Genomic DNA, 17,012 nt, shown 5'->3' on the forward strand with positions numbered 1-17,012 from the left:
CGATACGATGTATTCGAAATCCCAGTTCTAGCGTAACCGTAGGTGATTTTTGATTATATGAATAAAAAGTTAATCCCAGATTTCAACTAAAGTTCAAACCACAAGAGATTTTGACATTTTCTACTTGTGAATGAATGAAAGAATCATTTAAGAACGTTGTGTTTTCAGCCTTGAGCTTTAAGTCTGTCTTAGGCGGTCTCAGGTCTGTCATTCTGGTCCCTTTGATGTCAAAGATTAGTTTTTAATGCATTTTCCTCCCAGTCTAGAGGTATTCAATTACCTGATTGCATTCTGCCTTCTCTACTTCTGCAGACCGCTGTACTTGACCAAGAAGAGCCGTGACTAACACCCCATTTATTATGTGTGCATTAGCCAACCGCTTCTTGTCATCCGCACTATGCAGGTTTATATGGAGAGCCGTACCACCCACGGAGAGTTGCGCACTGATCTCCATTATCCCCCGTCTCTGTACAAGCACTCTAGATCAGCCAGCAGCGGTAATGAGGAATCCCCTCCTGCATTTCCTCCTACGGACAAGCCAACCATTGTCCTGCTGGTAGCATAGATGAGATTTGAATTTGTGAGTTTGAGATGTCATATCTGGTGTGCTAGCGTGTTTTACTGCTGCAGGCATCTCTTATAGGTTTAGGATATTACCCACTCTGGTGCTCAAACACGATCATCAGCAATTTTCTACTTCAATAACACCAATATAAAATAAATTACTGCTAAGCTGTATGGGCCATATGATTTTATAAAATAGTCAATGGAAAAGGTTTCTTGGTGCACTTTCATTCTTGAAACCATGCAATGCTACTCCTTTACAAAATGTATTAAATAAAATCTATTTTATCGGATGTAAATGGTCTTGAATTATAGATTATACTTCTACTGTTTATGATGAACACTTATTATGTGTTTAGCAACAGACTGGTGAAATGGTTTGTCGAGTTTGGTTGACTGTTAACTGTTCTACACAGAGCCCAGACATCAACCTCTTCCAAAATCTATTTGGATTAATTGAAATCCTAATCTCTAACATCAGCGTGTGACCTCACTGACTCTCTAAATGGAAGTGAACCCATGTAGTCATGTTTCAAAACCTAGTGAAATGTCTTCCAAGAAGAGATACGCTGGTTTTGAATGTGATGAAAAGAAGTTAACAAAGTTATTGATTAATAATATTTAAATGTATCAAAAATAAAGCATAGCTTTTAAATTGCTTCTGGATAATAAACATTCAATGATATCAACCTAAACTGGTTTGGGGTTTTTTTTCTTCATCTTTTCTTTACCCATTAATAATTTTTATTTGGGATGTATCTTTTAATGAAAAAAAATTATAGGATTTCATGTAGGGCGGCACGGTGACTGTCGCCTCACAGCAAGAAGGTCCTGGGTTTGATCCCCAGGTGGGGCGGTCTGGGTCCTTTTCATGTTTCCTCCAGGAGCTCCGGTTTCCTCCCACAGTCCAAAAACATGCAGTCAGGTTAATTGTAGACACTGAATTGCCCTATAGGTGAATGTGGGTGTGTATGTGTGTCTTCCCTGCGATCGACTGGCGCTCCGTCCAGGGGGTTACTGTGTGCCCTGCGCCCATTGAAAAGCTGGGATAGGCCCCAGCAACACCCCCCCCCCCCCCCCCCCGCGACCCTAATTGGATAAGTGGTTAAACAAATGAGTGAGTGAGAGATTTCATGTAAAATTTAAGTCAGAAAACACCACACAATAGACAACAGCGACATTTAGTGGCATTAATGGTCATTGCAAGTATTAAATTAACTGCTTTATCCTGGTGGATCTGGTTCCACTGGAAACGTTGGGCACAAGGCAGGAACCAACCTGCCTTGTGCTTCAACCAACCTGTTTAAATTGACATTATTTTCAGTAGATACATCCTGATCATGGTGGAAGAAGGTATGTCGTGTCCCATTAACACTTTTATCCAAAGCGACTTACAGTACTGTCTAAGCAATTGTGGGTTAAGAATCTTGCTCAGGGGCCCAACAGCAGCAACCTGGCAGCAACCTTCTGATTACTAATCCAGTACCTTAACCATTAGGCTACAACGTCCCTGGTATCACAGATCATCATGAACTCATTCATTTATTCCCTCAGACTCGAGGACAACTTGAAATCCAGAGGTGTCCAGAGGTTAGGATCGAAGCCAGGTTTCCAGGACCACATTGTTCAAGTTCAAGAGGCTTCATTGTCATTTCAGCTATATACAAGTACATACTCAAACGAAGCAACGTTCCTCCAGGACCAGGGTGCGACACAACATAAGTCCAGATAAAAAAACAGTGTATTAATACAGGGACCTACAATAGATACAAGGGACATTTTATAACCTAAAAAACAAAGGGGGCGAGACCAAAAGACAAGTGTTGTGTTGGCCATTCCATAATAATGAGTAAATGTACGAGAAAGTAAGAGAAAGAATATTTATACATTATTTGTATCACAACCCACACTTCATACAACTACACTGTGGAATATGTGCACTATCAAAAACTTGTTGCTGTTTTAGATCATGTTTCATTCTTATAATGCACTGATCAGCCATAACATTAAAACCACCTCCTTGTTTCTACACTCACTGTCCATTTTATCAGCTCCACTTACCATATAGGAGCACTTTGTAGTGTTCATCTACAGTGGGGTCAAAAAGTATTTAGTCAGCCACTTATTGTGCAGGTTCTCCTACTTAGAAAGATGAGAGAGGTCTGTAATTTTCATCATAGGTACACTTCAACTATGAGAGACAAAATGAGAAAAAAAAATCCAGGAAATCACATTGTAGGTTTTTTAAAGAATTTATTTGTAAATTATGGTGGAAAATAAGTATTTGGTCACACACAAACAAGCAAGATTTCTGGCTCTCACAGACCTGTAACTTCTTCTTTAAGAAGCTCTTCTGTCCTCCACTCGTTATCTGTATAAAAGACACCTGTCCACAGCCTCAAACAGTCAGACTCCAAACTCAACCATGGCCAAGACTAAAGAGCTGTCGAAGGACACCAGGAAGAAAATTGTAGACCTGCACCAGGCTTGTCCCCCAAACATTCTTATTTTATTCTCATAAAATTGAAATTTATGTTTTTTTCTTTTTTTTTTTTTTTTAAACAATGCCATACAAAATACGGCATTATACTGACTGTATTTAAAATAAATGTAGTTACAAATTGTTTATAGTAATTGTACTGTAATTTGGATTCCACAGGATAGTAGTAGTAGTAGTAGTAGTAGTAGTAGTGCTATTTGCACATTGACCTTATCAACATGGTCGTTTCTTAAGGCATTGTCGTACTGTGTGACGTCAGATCCGGGAAAGAAGGGCAAAAAAATTGTTTCCCTAGTCCGCCATTTCAAATATTTGAACTTCCTCTGTGACAACTTGTGGTGAAAGAGTCTCGGTCGGTTTGGTTAATCAGATAATCAGGGGGAAAGCGGCGGCTGAGGTCGCTGTGCACACGTACCGCGCTGGAGTTTCTGCACTGCTGCACCAGACCGCTTGTGAATAAAGACTGAATGCAGGGCCCGATCGGAGCGGTTGTAACAGCGGAAAGGCGGTAAAGTTGCGTGTGTATGAACTGAGCGGATCCGGACACACTGCATAGCACAGAGAGCAGCAGGCCCTGGTGAAGCCTCGGCTTTTGGGTGGCAGCCATGGCCGGAAACTTCGACGCGGAGGATCGGGGCAGCTGGTACTGGGGCAGACTGAGCAGACAGGAGGCCGTGTCCCTGCTGCAGGGACAGAGACATGGGGTCTTCTTAGTACGGGACTCTATCACCAGCCCTGGAGACTACGTCCTGTCCGTGTCCGAAAACTCTAAAGTCTCGCACTATATCATCAACAGCATCAGCAACAACCGGCAGTCCGGCCCGGGTAGGATTTCCTGTCCTGCTACAGATAATTACAGGCTGCGACTTATAATGCGTCCTACATACTACTCTACTAACTAGTATGCACGTTCAGGGTGATCGCCTTTTTGACATACTATTCTTACATACTACTTAGTACAGCAGTGTGGTCGCAGCTATTGGCTAGTACTAACTTATGTAGCACAATTCTTTCGCACAATTTTCTCACTTTTAATCTTATACACTGCATGTCTTTTTTTCATAAAACATTAAACAGCTCCTGTTTAAACAGCACAACTTATATTTCTGTTATTAGTATGTATTTTTTAAATATTTTAAAAGATGCTAACTGGCTAGCTAGCGTTAGCTGCATGCTAATGTACGCCGCTAGCAGGTGCAAAACGCACTATATTTCGGAGCATTCTGCAATTAAAATAGCAATGTCCAGTATTTAGTGCATGTATAATTGAATTTGTTAAAAAGGTACGTTTTGACAGGCATAAATATTAATAATAAAACCCGGGACATTACTGTAAGTACTACAATAGCCAGTTAGCAGTGGTGGCTATTAGACATTTTTACGCGATGCTAGTTTTGTCAAGTGAGTATAAAAACAGCAAAACAATTCAAAGCTTAATAAATGTTATATCTAGAATTCCTGACACGTTTAAATGTTATTTTGAATAAAATTATCTTTGTGGTCTATTAAAATATCAAGTTAGAACTTGGTTGGTTGGGGTGGGCGATATAGCCAATGCACTTTATTACATTGTATTTTATCATGGTAATGGTCTGCATTCCAAATTAGTACTTTTGTTTATATAAAAAATGGTAAAAAGGGCTGCTTGTCAGACTTTAAAAACAAATACAAGGTAAAAACAAGGTAAAATAGTCCAGTCTGGAGGATTTGAGATCAGAATTGCAACTTTTTTTTGCAATGAAAGTTCACAATACAACTAATGAAATCGAAATTGGTGGTTCACAAACTTTTTATTGCAGTCCTAATCAAAGTAAAACTTTAAGTACTACCTATAAGTCCATCGTCTTTCAAGAAAAACAGCATTGTACACGTACAGGTAGATTCATACGTGCCCATTTTAGTGTGAGGAATGGACCTGTTTGGCATCACGGTCTTGATTCTTACTCCTTCTTGGTATTGGGAACTCCAAACTTTTTAATGCACTGTTCTTCATGGAATATGTTCACTTTATCCATGGTATAACACTCAATTTCTCTTTAAAGTTCCTTTTTCTGGCAAAGTAGAAGGTCTTTTTCAATACACTGCTCAAAAAATAAAGGGAACACCTAATCATTAGAGTATAACAGCAAGTCACTTGAACATAAGTGATCATGAATCAGTTTCACCTCCTTTGGTACGCAAAAGAGACATGATGTGCACTGGAGAGCCAACAGCAAGACAAACCCACAAAAAGGGAATGATTTTGCATGGTATTGGCCACTGACAATCACTACTGGTGGCACGATTTGGGACCTGCAGCTCATTTAGGTTGCACAGGTAGTCCAGATCCTCCAGGATGGCACATCCATATGTGCCGTTGGAGGAAGGTTTTCCCAGGAAGGTCTCCCAGCACAGTCTCAGGAGCACAGGGTAGATACCAGGACATAAGCTGTTACACAAGGAGAGCTAGACCAGCAGCAGGACCAGGCATTCTCTAGTGGAACCTGTGCTCACAGCCCAGCACTGTGCTGCTCGTTTGGCATTTGCCAGTGAACACTAGGATTGGCAGGTCTGCCTCTGGCACAGCTTTCCTCACAGATGCGAGCAGGTTCACATTGAGCACATGTGACGGACGTGAAAGAGTCTCGAGATGCCGCAGGGAATGTCGTGCTGGCTGCAACATCATCCAGCATGACTGGTTTGGTGGTCTGGGCAAGGACACCTTGATGACTCTTGAAGAGTCATACAATCCTCCATGTGATGGCCAATGGTACCCAGACTGCTGTTAGGTACCGGTATGAACCTCTTGGACATTATGCATCCAATGCTGCCACATAATATCCAATAACTCCTTGATGCCCTGATCCAGGTCTGGGAGGAGATCCCCCAGGACCCCATCCATTTAGAGAGTACCCAGAAGTTACCCTAAAGCTTTGAGTCGTTGTGTTGAAAGGTGAACTGAGCCCAGTCTGCATTAATTTGATCCTCATTTCTTGTCCCTGCCACTGAGAGGCACACTCATAGCTTGATGCTGCCACCATCATGTTTCACTGCATGGATGATATTAGCTTGGTGATGTGCTGTGCCTGTTGCCATAAACGCCTGAATTCTGGAGCGCTGCAAATATGATTGTCTATTGCGTTCTGACCATTGGGTTCTTTCTTAATTAGTTGATCAAAGCTCTTCTTGCCTGGTTGCCCAGTTTGACCAAACTGCCAAATTCTGGAAAGGTTCATATTTGTGCCAAGCTTATTCTATTTTAAAAACCACTGTGGTCTTGGGAACAGTCAAAGCTCTAGATATTGTTGTATATCCTTGCCATGTTCTGTGCTTTACCACAATTTGATCACAGAGACCCATAGTCTGTCATGGCTTGGTGTTCTTTTTCCTGACATTGCAGTGTAAGTTGGCCTTATAGTCCCCAATGTGTGGTTGTCCAATCTCCGTCCAGTCAATTTAGATTGCTTCAGGTGGATTTAGATAGACCATTTGGCTATATCAATTACCCCTTCTGGAAAACTCAGAGTTTTTAACATCCAAAAACATCTGATTGTGAGTAATAATAGGTCAACATTCAGCTTCTAATCAACAGTGCCTTATATCTCTTGTACCCCATTTAGGCCTGGCTACCTCTCGGTTTCGTATTGGAGACCAGGAATTCGATGCCCTCCCTGCCCTGCTGGAGTTTTACAAAATACACTACCTGGACACGACCACTCTGATCGAGCCCATCAACAAAGCCAAGTACTCGTCCATGATCGTGCCGAGTGCCGGCCCAGGCGGAGCTCCTCCCAGGCTCGAGGAGGAGTACGTCCGCGCGCTGTTCGACTTCCCGGGCAACGACGACGAGGACCTGCCCTTCCGGAAGGGCGACGTCCTGCGGGTTTTGGAGAAGCCCGAAGAGCAGTGGTGGAACGCTCAGAATTCAGATGGCCGTGTGGGTATGATTCCCGTACCCTACGTCGAGAAGTTCCGACCTGCTTCTCCAACTTCGGGGACCCTGGGTGGCGGCGGGACCGGCAGCGTGGGGAATTCTGACGGCCACAATCCACAGTCCCCTCCTTTGCTCGGTGAGCCGGGCCAGTACGCCCAGCCCACGTCTTTGCCTAATTTGCAAAACGGCCCCGTGTTGGCCAGGGTTGTTCAGAAACGAGTTCCTAATGCGTATGACAAGACGGCTCTTGCTCTTGAGGTACATGATTTGATCTTTTTACCTACATTGTGACTTCATGTGTTGAATACACAGATCAGCCATAACATTAAAACCACCTCCTTGTTTCTACACACTGTCCATTTTATCAGCTTCACTTACCATATAGAAGCACTTTGTAGTTCTACAATTACTGACTGTAGTCCATCTATTTCTCTGCATGCTTTGTTAGCCCCCATTCATGCTGTTCTTCAATGGTCAGGACCCCCACAGGACCACTACAGAGCAGGTATTATTTAGGTGGTGGATGATTCTCAGCAGTGCAGTGACACTGACATGGTGGTGGTGTGTTAGTGTGTGTTGTGCTGGTATGAGTGGATCAGACACAGCAGCGCTGATGAAGTTTTTAAACACCTCCCTATCACTGCTGGACTGAGAATAGTCCACCAACCAAAAATATCCAGCCAACAGCGCCCCATGGGTGGTGTCCTGTGACCACTGATGAAGGTCTAGAAGATGACCGACTCAAACAGCAGCGATAGATGAACGATCGTCTCTGACTTTACATCTACAAGGTGGACCAACTAGGTAGGAGTGTCTAATAGAGTGGACAGTGAATGGACACAGTGATGCTGTGTCTGATCCACTCATACCAGCACAACACACACTAACACACCACCACCATGTCAGTGTCACTGCAGTGCTGAGAATGATCCACCACCTAAATAATACCTGCTCTGTGGGGGTCCTGACAATTGAAGAACAGGGTGAAAGCAGGCTAAAAAAAAAAGTATGTAGAGAAACCGATGAACTACAGTCAGTAATTGTAGAACTACAAAGTGCTTCTATATAGTAAGTGGAGCTGATAAAATGGACAGTGAGTGTAGAAACAAGGAGGTGGTTTTAATGTTATGGCTGATCAGTGTACTGTATATTCCCCCTCACTCAGGAATTGTGCTTCTTTCAGGTCGGCGACTTGGTGACGGTGACTAAAATCAATGTCAACGGGCAGTGGGAGGGCGAGTGCAAGGGAAAGCGAGGCCACTTTCCATTCACGCACGTGCGCTTAGTGGACCAGCACAACCCGGATGACGACCCCAGCTGAGAGCGGAGCCCTGGTCCCCCCCCCCCCCCCCCCTGTACAGCCCTTAACCGCACACACTCTCTCCTCACACGTCATAACAGACACGCCCAGCGGTAGCCTCTTTTACTAGATCCATTCCCTCTATGTCCACTCATGCCATCATGCCATTAATGCCGATATATACAATAACCGCAGTTCTTTCTTAGATCGTACACTATGGTTAAAGTAACCGAATCAGTAGACACTAAGCACCATGGAGGTTTCTTTAGGTAGGTTGAACTATGAACCAGTCGTGGTGAGATTGAGAGAGATCGTATGCTTGGACTCAATGTAAGCAGCCGGGTGTCACTGTAAAGGACTGTCTCTCTGCGTCCGAGAAGCAAACACTACTCGTACCGGTTGGCTAACAGACGACGGCTTTGAAGGGGATTCGTTTCCAGCCTTTCATCACACTACAAATCATCTACCATGTGTTCTTTTTTTTTTTTTTTTTAATGCTGATCATACATATACAGTGTATCACAAAAGTGAGTACACCCCTCACATTTCTGCAGATATTTAAGTATATCTTTTCATTGGACAACACTGACAAAATGACACTTTGACACAATGAAAAGTAGTCTGTGTGCAGCTTATATAACAGTGTAAATTTATTCTTCCCTCAAAATAACTAAATATACAGCCATTAATGTCTAAACCACTGGCAACAAAAGTGAGTACACCCCTAAGAGACTACACCCCTAAATGTCCAAATTGAGCACTGCTTGTCATTTTCCCTCCAAAATGTCATGTGACTCGTTAGTGTTACTAGGTCTCAGGTGTGCATACGGAGCAGGTGTGTTCAATTTAGTAGTACAGCTCTCACACTCTCTCATACTGGTCACTGAAAGTTCCAACATGGCACCTTATGGCAAAGAACTCTCTGAGGATCTTAAAAGACGAATTGTTGCGCTACATGAAGATGGCCAAGGCTACAACAAGATTGCCAACACCCTGAAACTGAGCTGCAGCACAGTGGCCAAGATCATCCAGCGTTTTAAAAGAGCAGGGTCCACTCAGAACAGACCTCGCGTTGGTCGTCCAAAGAAGCTGAGTGCACGTGCTCAGCGTCACATCCAACTGCTGTCTTTGAAAGATAGGCGCAGGAGTGCTGTCAGCATTGCTGCAGAGATTGAAAAGCTGGGGGGTCAGCCTGTCAGTGCTCAGACCATACGCCGCACACTACATCAAATTGGTCTGCATGGCTGTCACCCCAGATGGAAGCCTCTTCTGAAGTCTCTACAAGAAAGCCCGCAAACAGTTTGCTGAAGACATGTCAACAAAGGACATGGATTACTGGAACCATGTCCTATGGTCTGATGAGACCAAGATTAATTTGTTTGGTTCAGATGGTCTCAAGCATGTGTGGCGGCAATCAGGTGAGGAGTACAAAGATAAGTGTGTCATGCCTACAGTCAAGCATGGTGGTGGGAATGCCATGGTCTGGGGCTGCATGAGTGCAGCAGGTGTTGGGGAGTTACATTTCATTGAGGGACACATGAACTCCAATATGTACTGTGAAATACTGAAGCAGAGCATGATCCCCTCCCTCCGGAAACTGGGTCACAGGGCAGTGTTCCAGCATGATAATGACCCCAAACACACCTCTAAGACGACCACTGCTTTATTGAAGAGGCTGAGGGTAAAGGTGATGGACTGGCCAAGCATGTCTCCAGACCTAAACCCAATAGAACATCTTTGGGGCATCCTCAAGCGGAAGGTGGAGGAGCGCAAAGTCTCGAATATCCGCCAGCTCCGTGATGTCGTCATGGAGGAGTGGAAAAGCATTCCAGTGGCAACCTGTGAAGCTCTGGTAAACTCCATGCCCAGGAGAGTTAAGGCAGTTCTGGGAAATAATGATGGCCACACAAAATATTGACACTTCAGGAACTTTCCCTTAGGGGTGTACTCACTTTTGTTGCCGGTGGTTTAGACGTTAATGGCTGTATATTGAGTTATTTTGAGGGAAGAATAAATTTACACTGTTATATAAGCTGCACACAGACTACTTTTCATTGTGTCAAAGTGTCATTTTGTCAGTGTTGTCCCATGAAAAGATATACTTAAATATCTGCAGAAATGTGAGGGGTGTACTCACTTTTGTGATACACTGTACATATATTGTTTACCATTACATGCTACATTTGTATTCCTTTAAGTATTCTCGTGCACACCGAAGTATTTTGTTTTGCGTCTCGTTATTCATTACTGTTGATCACTGCGAGATAGGATTTCAGAAAAGTGAAGACTTGTAATGCATTGCAGATATATACTGTATGTCTATATATATCTGGTTGGGGAAAAAAGCACACACGGAGCGATCCTTGGTTTAACTTGTGTGCCTGTTCGATAGTATTTGTTCGGATTGAATGTAAAAAATAATAGTGCTTAAAACAGCTCACTACACACAGTCATCAGATCCAGATGCTCCAGAAAAAACACTTCTAATCACTACGTGTAAAATATCTGCCTGAAACATGCCTGTTTTCAAGTGGTAATTGTCTTGCAGTTTTTGCAGTCGCATCACTGCTTCATAGTGGCATTTTCACCTAACGGGTGATACCATGTAATCACTTATTATACAGTAGTTCCATAAACCAGCTGTTAGTCGTAATTGTGGTCATAATGCTCAAATAACTAAATAACTTAAGTCTTTAATCTAGCCTGATATGTTAAAAAAAGATGTACAAGCCTTCTTGTATGTAATGTTTTCCACCCGATCTAACCGTTCTCTGCCTTCCAGAAACCGAACTAGTGAAATTGACATAACACATGTTGATTACAGACTGTTTTAATGATGACAGTTTATTCCATTTCAGTAGGGACAATCGCCTGAGGAATTTTAACCATATGTCCAAAAAAAATAAAATAGAAGGTTCGTGTACTATTGTTGAAGGAGTGCCTGCTTTATAGTCGAGTTCCAAACATTCAATAATGCCAAGTTCACACTACACGACTTTTCAAGTCGTCATGTCGCTGTACAGTTCACACTACACAACTGGATCTCTTGTAATCGGGAGTCTTTTAAGTCGGTATGGCTTTCACACTACGCGACTGATCGGCGTTAGGGGGTATCACACTACACGATAGATCACCAACTGGAATCACAGACAAGCTTCTCTGGTCTCCCAAACTGCGAGAAGTCACATCAACAAGTAGCGAGCGATTAAAGTTTGCGTTCTGATGTGCAGCAAAAATAAGAACAGCATGGATTGTTTGTTCTATAGTGAGTTGGAGGTTAATAAATATTTAAACGTCGGTGTTATGTTTTGTAGAGAACGATAAGGTCAGAAATACTGTAAAACTTGAGTGTGTGCCGATGTATTCTGATATAAACTACTGTATATTATGCCCATGTCCCACCTTTTTAAAACGTCTCCCCTGCGTTTCCCCTCACCCCGTATCTTGCGTTCTCATTGGCTGTTCGACACGGCACTCGTTGCCAGTCGAGCAACTCGGATCCAGATATCTGACAAGCTAGATATCTCTCTTCGGTCGGCGAGCGCTCGGATCGAGTCGTTGAGTAGTTCACACGTGGCGATTGAAAGCCGAGTTTCGAACGACAAGTTGCTCCCAAGCCGGCAAATCTAGCGCCAACCAGTCCGCGAGCGAAAATCAGGGCAAAAATCGTGTAGTGTGAACAAGGCATAAGCTGTTAAACGAGCACCAGCAGAATCCCAACTGATTCTAATGAATTTTTAATTTTGCAGGTTGGCTGATTTCCAAATCATATATTAAACACAATAAAATGCTTTCATATGTGCCGTCAAAGTTATCCGAAAGGCTTACGACACCAACTTCGATTGCGTAAGAGGTCGTATGTATGTATGTAGCTTCACGTTAGCGGTCCTACTCACACTAATACATGTAATAAGTGCCACAATGCCACAACGATCCGAAGGTTAACTAAGCAATGTTTTTTTTCTGATAACCGTAATAGGTTTACTGTCTAAAACAGTTGTTTGGTAAATGTGACATCATATTTGTTTGTGATGTTCATTTGTGTTTGTGGAAGCCCTTCACAGAATGTCCGAAGCATTATTATTATTATTTTTTGATCAGCCTGTTCCTGTACATGAAATGAAGATAACCCCCAATAGTAAACTATTTAACCCACTGTCTTTGGATTTGTCTGTGATTTTAAGGCTCATGTGTATTACTGATCTTCATCCAAGCCATTGTTGGGTCTCGGAGAAAGGCACTTACGTATCTCTAAATTGCTTGCATTGTGTTCAGTCACAATTGTAGTCAATTTGGATAAAAGCGCCCATTAAACGCTGTAAACGTAGACATCTGCTTAATGAAACAAACCTCTATTTTAAAAGGTAAGACAATGCTTTGCTTTTAAAATGAACATTATTTATTTTGAAATTATTGTACTAGTGCCATGTTTCTGGGACTAAAAAGACGTACTGATTTTGTGCATTCGAAAGTACATTCTGTTAGGCAGGCCAGTGTAGCACAAACACTAATTACGCAGCTATGCTGCAGTACATGTGGAAGGAGAAAGAATCAGCAATTGTAGCTTTAAAATGTGTGTTAAACTATAAGTTCCCAACCTTATTTTGCACCAAGGACCAGTTTTATATAAGATATAATTTCACGGACTGTCAGGGGTAGGAGGATTTAAAATAAAATTATACGATGAGCATAATAAAAAGCACAAAATGCATACTGATACTTCTCACCAATGACAAAAATTTGAGCTTTTTTCGCTGCAATGAGACGCTCCCACCTAGGGGCTATAGGAGGCAATAACACCCGAAGTTTGTTCCTTATGTCCAATTTACTCTGTAACTTTGTTTTGGTTGCCGTCACTGCAGAAAATCCCACTTCACAAAGATAGGATCTCTAATTATTTATTTCTTCTATGCGGCACGATAGTAAATGACCCACCGACCGTTACCTATCTGTGTCCTGGTGGTTGGGCACCACTGAAACTATCCATGCTGCCTCTCAGATGTGCATGTTACCCATGCCATGGAATAAATGCATCTCTGTATCATAGCAAACGCTGGTGACCCACATTCTGAATGGTCACTTTATTCCTTGCCCTGAAGAGAACGTGAGCAATCTGAGGGGTCAACTTGTCACAGCACGATATGCAATTCACCGTGCCTGAGTTTATTTTCGGCAAATTGTGCCTAAAGAATTTGGCTTTATTTATGGGTGTTAGATATGACTTTTAATAGCAAATGAAAGATTAATTTCTTAGATGTTAACATGTAAGTGGTCTTTGTGTGCATTTTTAAGAGATGACTACAGGCAAAGCACCAAGATTCCTATATGCACAAAAAAGTATGTGAACCCATGCTACCTTCAAGGTCTAATAAAACCCCGTTCTGTACCCTGCAACCTCTGAGCCACTAGTCTCGCTCGACTTGATCCTCCACCCAGGACTCAAGGAAGACAAGCATCAAGGCTCTTCTCTGTACTTGCACCCAAGTGGTGGAACGAACTTCCCTTGTCTGTTTGAACATCTGAGTCTCTCGCTGTCTTCAAAAGACGATTAAAAACCCACCTCTTTACTAAGCACTTAAGCTGACATGTACTTACTTACTAACACACATTCATTTCCTGCAACAAAAAAAATAACTTTGGTTCTATTAGGGTTTCAGCAGATTTATGTTCTTCAACTGTTGTCTACTTAAACTAGAGTAAGGTAATGTTTACTATAGAAGCACTTCTGTAAGTCGCTCTGGATAAGAGCGTCTGCTAAATGCTGAAAGTGTAAATGTATCCACAGTCATTGCTAACAGGTGCATGAAATTAATTATACAGATTTAAAGATGTTTTGTAATTTACTGCACTAAGGATGACTGAAGAATTGAATATATTCATTCATTGTCTTTTACCATTGCTTTATCTTATTCAAGGTTGCGGTGGGTCTGATTCACTTGGTGAGAGGCCAAGTCCAGCACATGGCAAACACACATACACTTGGGCAATTTTTGTAGCTCCAGTTAGCCTGACTGCATGTCTTTGGATTGTTGGAGGAAACCCACACAGACACGGGGAGGACAGGCAAACTCAACACATAAAGGACCCACACAACTCCACCTAGGAATCGAACCCAGGACCTTCTTGATGTCAGGAGACAGTGATACCCATATAGCAGCAGCAGTGTCAGAAATGTCATCCGGCCAAATCAAACGACTCCTAACAGAAGCTGCCAAAAGGAATCATTTGTGTGCTGGGTTTGATTACTAGGTGGAGTTGTGTGGGTCCTTTATGTGTTGAGTTTGCACGTTCTCCCCGTGTCTGTGTGGGTTTCCTCCCACAGTCCAAAGACATGCAGTCAGGTTAACTGCAGCTACAAAAATTGCCTAAGTGTGTGTGCGTGTTTGCCCTGTGCTGGACTAGTGGCCTCTCGCCAAGTGAATCAGACCCAGCGCAACCTTGAATAAGATAAATCCTGAGTTAAACCCTCATTTGTCACTTTCAGTGTGAAGTTTTGCATGTTCTACTGCCTGCACAGAGCCCTGATCTAAACCCCACTAAACAGCTTAGGAATGAACTGGAACATCAATTAAGGCTTACTTGACCAACATCAGTGCCCAGCAGTAGCGTAACTAGGTGCACTGGGGCCAATGGTGGGGGGAGGGGCCCTCCACGACATGAACTCAACCACCCACCTGACTGACCCCCCCCCCCCATATATTCCATATATATGGAATAAAACTTCATGTATTTCATATATATATATATATATATATATATATATATATATATATATATATATATACAGTGTATCACAAAAGTGAGTACACCCCTCACATTTCTGCAGATATTTAAGTATATCTTTTCATGGGTCAACACTGACAATATGACACTTTGACACAATGAAAAGTAGTCTGTGTGCAGCTTATATAACAGTGTAAATTTATTCTTCCCTCAAAATAACTCAATATACAGCCATTAATGTCTAAACCACCGGCAACAAAAGTGAGTACACCCCTTAGTGAAAGTTCCTGAAGTGTCAATATTTTGTGTGGCCACCATTATTTCCCAGAACTGCCTTAACTCTCCTGGGCATGGAGTTTACCAGAGCTTCACAGGTTGCCACTGGAATGCTTTTCCACTCCTCCATGACGACATCACGGAGCTGGCGGATATTCGAGACTTTGCGCTCCTCCACCTTCCGCTTGAGGATGCCCCAAAGATGTTCTATTGGGTTTAGGTCTGGAGACATGCTTGGCCAGTCCATCACCTTTACCCTCAGCCTCTTCAATAAAGCAGTGGTCGTCTTAGAGGTGTGTTTGGGGTCATTATCATGCTGGAACACTGCCCTGCGACCCAGTTTCCGGAGGGAGGGGATCATGCTCTGCTTCAGTATTTCACAGTACATATTGGAGTTCATGTGTCCCTCAATGAATTGTAACTCCCCAACACCTGCTGCACTCATGCAGCCCCAGACCATGGCATTCCCACCACCATGCTTGACTGTAGGCATGACACACTTATCTTTGTACTCCTCACCTGATTGCCGCCACACATGCTTGAGACCATCTGAACCAAACAAATTAATCTTGGTCTCATCAGACCATAGGACATGGTTCCAGTAATCCATGTCCTTTGTTGACATGTCTTCAGCAAACTGTTTGCGGGCTTTCTGGTGTAGAGACTTCAGAAGAGGCTTCCTTCTGGGGTGACGGCCATGCAGACCAATTTGATGTAGTGTGCGGTGTATGGTCCGAGCACTGACAGGCTGACCCCCCACCTTTTTAATCTCTGCAGCAATGCTGACAGCACTCCTGCGCCTATCTTTCAAAGACAGCAGTTGGATGTGACGCTGAGCACGTGCACTCGGCTTCTTTGGACGACCGACGCGAGGTCTGTTCTGAGTGGACCCTGCTCTTTTAAAATGCTGGATGATCTTGGCCACTGTGCTGCAGCTCAGTTTCAGGGTGTTGGCAATCTTCTTGTAGCCTTGGCCATCTTCATGTAGCGCAACAATTCGTCTTTTAAGATCCTCAGAGAGTTCTTTGCCATGAGGTGCCATGTTGGAACTTTCAGTGACCAGTATGAGAGAGTGTGAGAGCTGTACTACTAAATTGAACACACCTGCTCCCTATGCACACCTGAGACCTAGTAACACTAACGAGTCACATGACATTTTGGAGGGAAAATGACAAGCAGTGCTCAATTTGGACATTTAGGGGTGTAGTCTCTTAGGGGTGTACTCACTTTTGTTGCCGGTGGTTTAGACATTAATGGCTGTATATTGAGTTATTTTGAGGGAAGAATAAATTTACACTGTTATATAAGCTGCACACAGACTACTTTTCATTGTGTCAAAGTGTCATTTTGTCAGTGTTGTCCCATGAAAAGATATACTTAAATATCTGCAGAAATGTGAGGGGTGTACTCACTTTTGTGATACACTGTATATATATATATATATATATATATATGAAATTTGTTGAGGGGGGCCCAAATTTTTTTTTTTTTTGCACTGGGGCCCATGAGCTCCTAGTTACACCACTGGTGCCCAGCCAAACAAATGTCGACATGTTTTGACTAAATGGGCACAAATTCTCACAGACATACTTCAAAGTCAAAAGTGTGGTTGCTGTTATAGCTAAGAAGGTCAAAGATTTGTCATGATCAGTTATGCGTTAGTTTTGGCGATATACGTAGTGCGCTACTCGTTGAGTGTGCCACTTTTATTTGCCATGTTGTTATATATGTACTAC

General features: G+C 42.8%; 1 protein-coding gene across 1 annotated transcript; it reads left to right on the plus strand.

Annotated features, from left to right (window-relative positions):
* Positions 1 to 3,380: 3,380 nt before the first annotated feature.
* crk (v-crk avian sarcoma virus CT10 oncogene homolog) lies at positions 3,381 to 8,795 on the plus strand. Its single transcript, XM_063016762.1, has 3 exons — positions 3,381 to 3,889; positions 6,664 to 7,235; positions 8,161 to 8,795. Exons 1-3 carry the CDS (start codon positions 3,670 to 3,672, stop codon positions 8,296 to 8,298), a joined length of 930 nt encoding a protein of 309 aa, XP_062872832.1. The 5' UTR covers positions 3,381 to 3,669; the 3' UTR covers positions 8,299 to 8,795.
* Positions 8,796 to 17,012: the final 8,217 nt, after the last annotated feature.

Source organism: Trichomycterus rosablanca, chromosome 20 (assembly GCF_030014385.1).
Source record: "Trichomycterus rosablanca isolate fTriRos1 chromosome 20, fTriRos1.hap1, whole genome shotgun sequence".
Taxonomy (NCBI): domain Eukaryota; kingdom Metazoa; phylum Chordata; class Actinopteri; order Siluriformes; family Trichomycteridae; genus Trichomycterus; species Trichomycterus rosablanca.